Source organism: Cyprinodon variegatus, unplaced genomic scaffold, assembly GCF_000732505.1.
Source record: "Cyprinodon variegatus isolate N-32 unplaced genomic scaffold, C_variegatus-1.0 Scaffold2, whole genome shotgun sequence".
NCBI lineage: Eukaryota > Metazoa > Chordata > Actinopteri > Cyprinodontiformes > Cyprinodontidae > Cyprinodon > Cyprinodon variegatus.
In genome coordinates this window covers 2,029,850-2,031,248 of record NW_015150455.1, presented here as the reverse complement: position 1 = coordinate 2,031,248, position 1,399 = coordinate 2,029,850, and the positions used below count along the sequence as shown (strand labels likewise).

The following is a 1,399-nucleotide window of genomic DNA, read 5'->3' as shown; positions in this document are numbered from 1 at the left end:
ATGGGCTGTACGAGAACAGGAATTTCGCCATACTGCAGTGCTGTTCAAGGCTGGGTGAGAAATTAAGATTGTTTGACTTTGGTGAGCTATTCTACTGGTACAAGTCTCTGTTGTGTCTTTAATTAACCAAAACAGTAGGGGAGATAGTACACACTCATTCTCTGGGGAGCTTGAAAGCACATCTTCAGTATATACGCACACACTTGAATGGTAAACGACTGCCTGAAAACAGTTACATCTGTTAGGTGACACATCTTGAATTACTAATACTTAAGAGGCTGTTTCGCTCGTTAGCAGGAAAGTAGACTAAAATATAAGTGTTGGTGAGGTAGGAGATCAGGGCTCTTCTTGGACTTGGAATCTACTTTTCCTGTACCATAGTAAGAGCATCAGTAATTGTCTCTACCTGATTAGATATAAGTGTAAAAGTCAAGTTTGACTCTTGTGGTAACAATAAAGTGTTTTTTTTTTTTTTTTACAACAGATTCTCTGTTGGTATTACTGGACCAGAATGGGGAGTAAAAACTTTTAGGATACCAATTTTTTTTTTCAAAAAGAAGTATACTGTAGTACCTCCCTTTAAGCAGAAGTGGTGGGTCTGGTTTTAAATTTGCTTATTAAAGGGGAAGAGTTAATGATTTTCTTAAGTGAAAGGAGTGATATCTACAGTACATCTGATTTAAGCAACATTAAGGGCAGACTTCCATCCTTATAAAAAGAAAAGAGAAAATGGAAGAGGTCTTGTTTTTTTAATTTGCAAGGATAATTTTTTTATTATTCTAATGTACATTTATTATTCAAATTTTTCTAATTTGACATATATATCCTTACATTAGCCTCTTGTGTGATGTGGCACGACCAAGGGTGATTTTTTTTCTCATGATTTTGGAGTCAAGTTGACCGTATCAAAGTCTAACACAGAGGCTGTTAGGAAGAACCCACGACAATCCTGCACTAATGAACACTAATGAGTATTGACACCATTGAAATGATTTATACATATAGTAAAAATATCATTGTTTATAAAAAAAAAGTTAAGTGAATCCGAAGTCATATGACTGAAACACAAAAACACATTTGATTTTACAATGAAAAAGACTTGGTTTTTAAAAGTCCTAATTAACTTTATGCCTTATTCACAACAATTCTTTTATTCTGAAAAAAAAAAATCCAGGAACTCTAATTGCAAGCTCTTAGTTTTTCTTCTATTAGCACTCTTCCCACACTCTGGAATTCTACGGAATTCCAGTTCAAGACATTCCCCTCAGGATAGTAATGTTCATCCATATAGCCCTGGATCTCACATGGAGAGAGGGTGTAGTCCCACATATGAACATCTTCCATCATCCCAACAAATGATTGCTTGGTGTCAAAACCACCACCATATGAATCCTGATCC

General features: G+C 35.3%; 1 protein-coding gene across 1 annotated transcript in view; it reads right to left on the bottom strand.

The window, feature by feature from the left end:
* Positions 1-1,179: 1,179 nt before the first annotated feature.
* Positions 1,180-1,399, bottom strand: part of LOC107081161 (jeltraxin-like) — a 15,800-nt gene continuing 15,580 nt past the window's right edge. The window contains exon 5 of the mRNA XM_015369397.1: positions 1,180-1,392. Coding sequence (XP_015224883.1) covers positions 1,180-1,392 — 213 coding nt within the window. The remainder of the gene's footprint in view (positions 1,393-1,399) is intronic.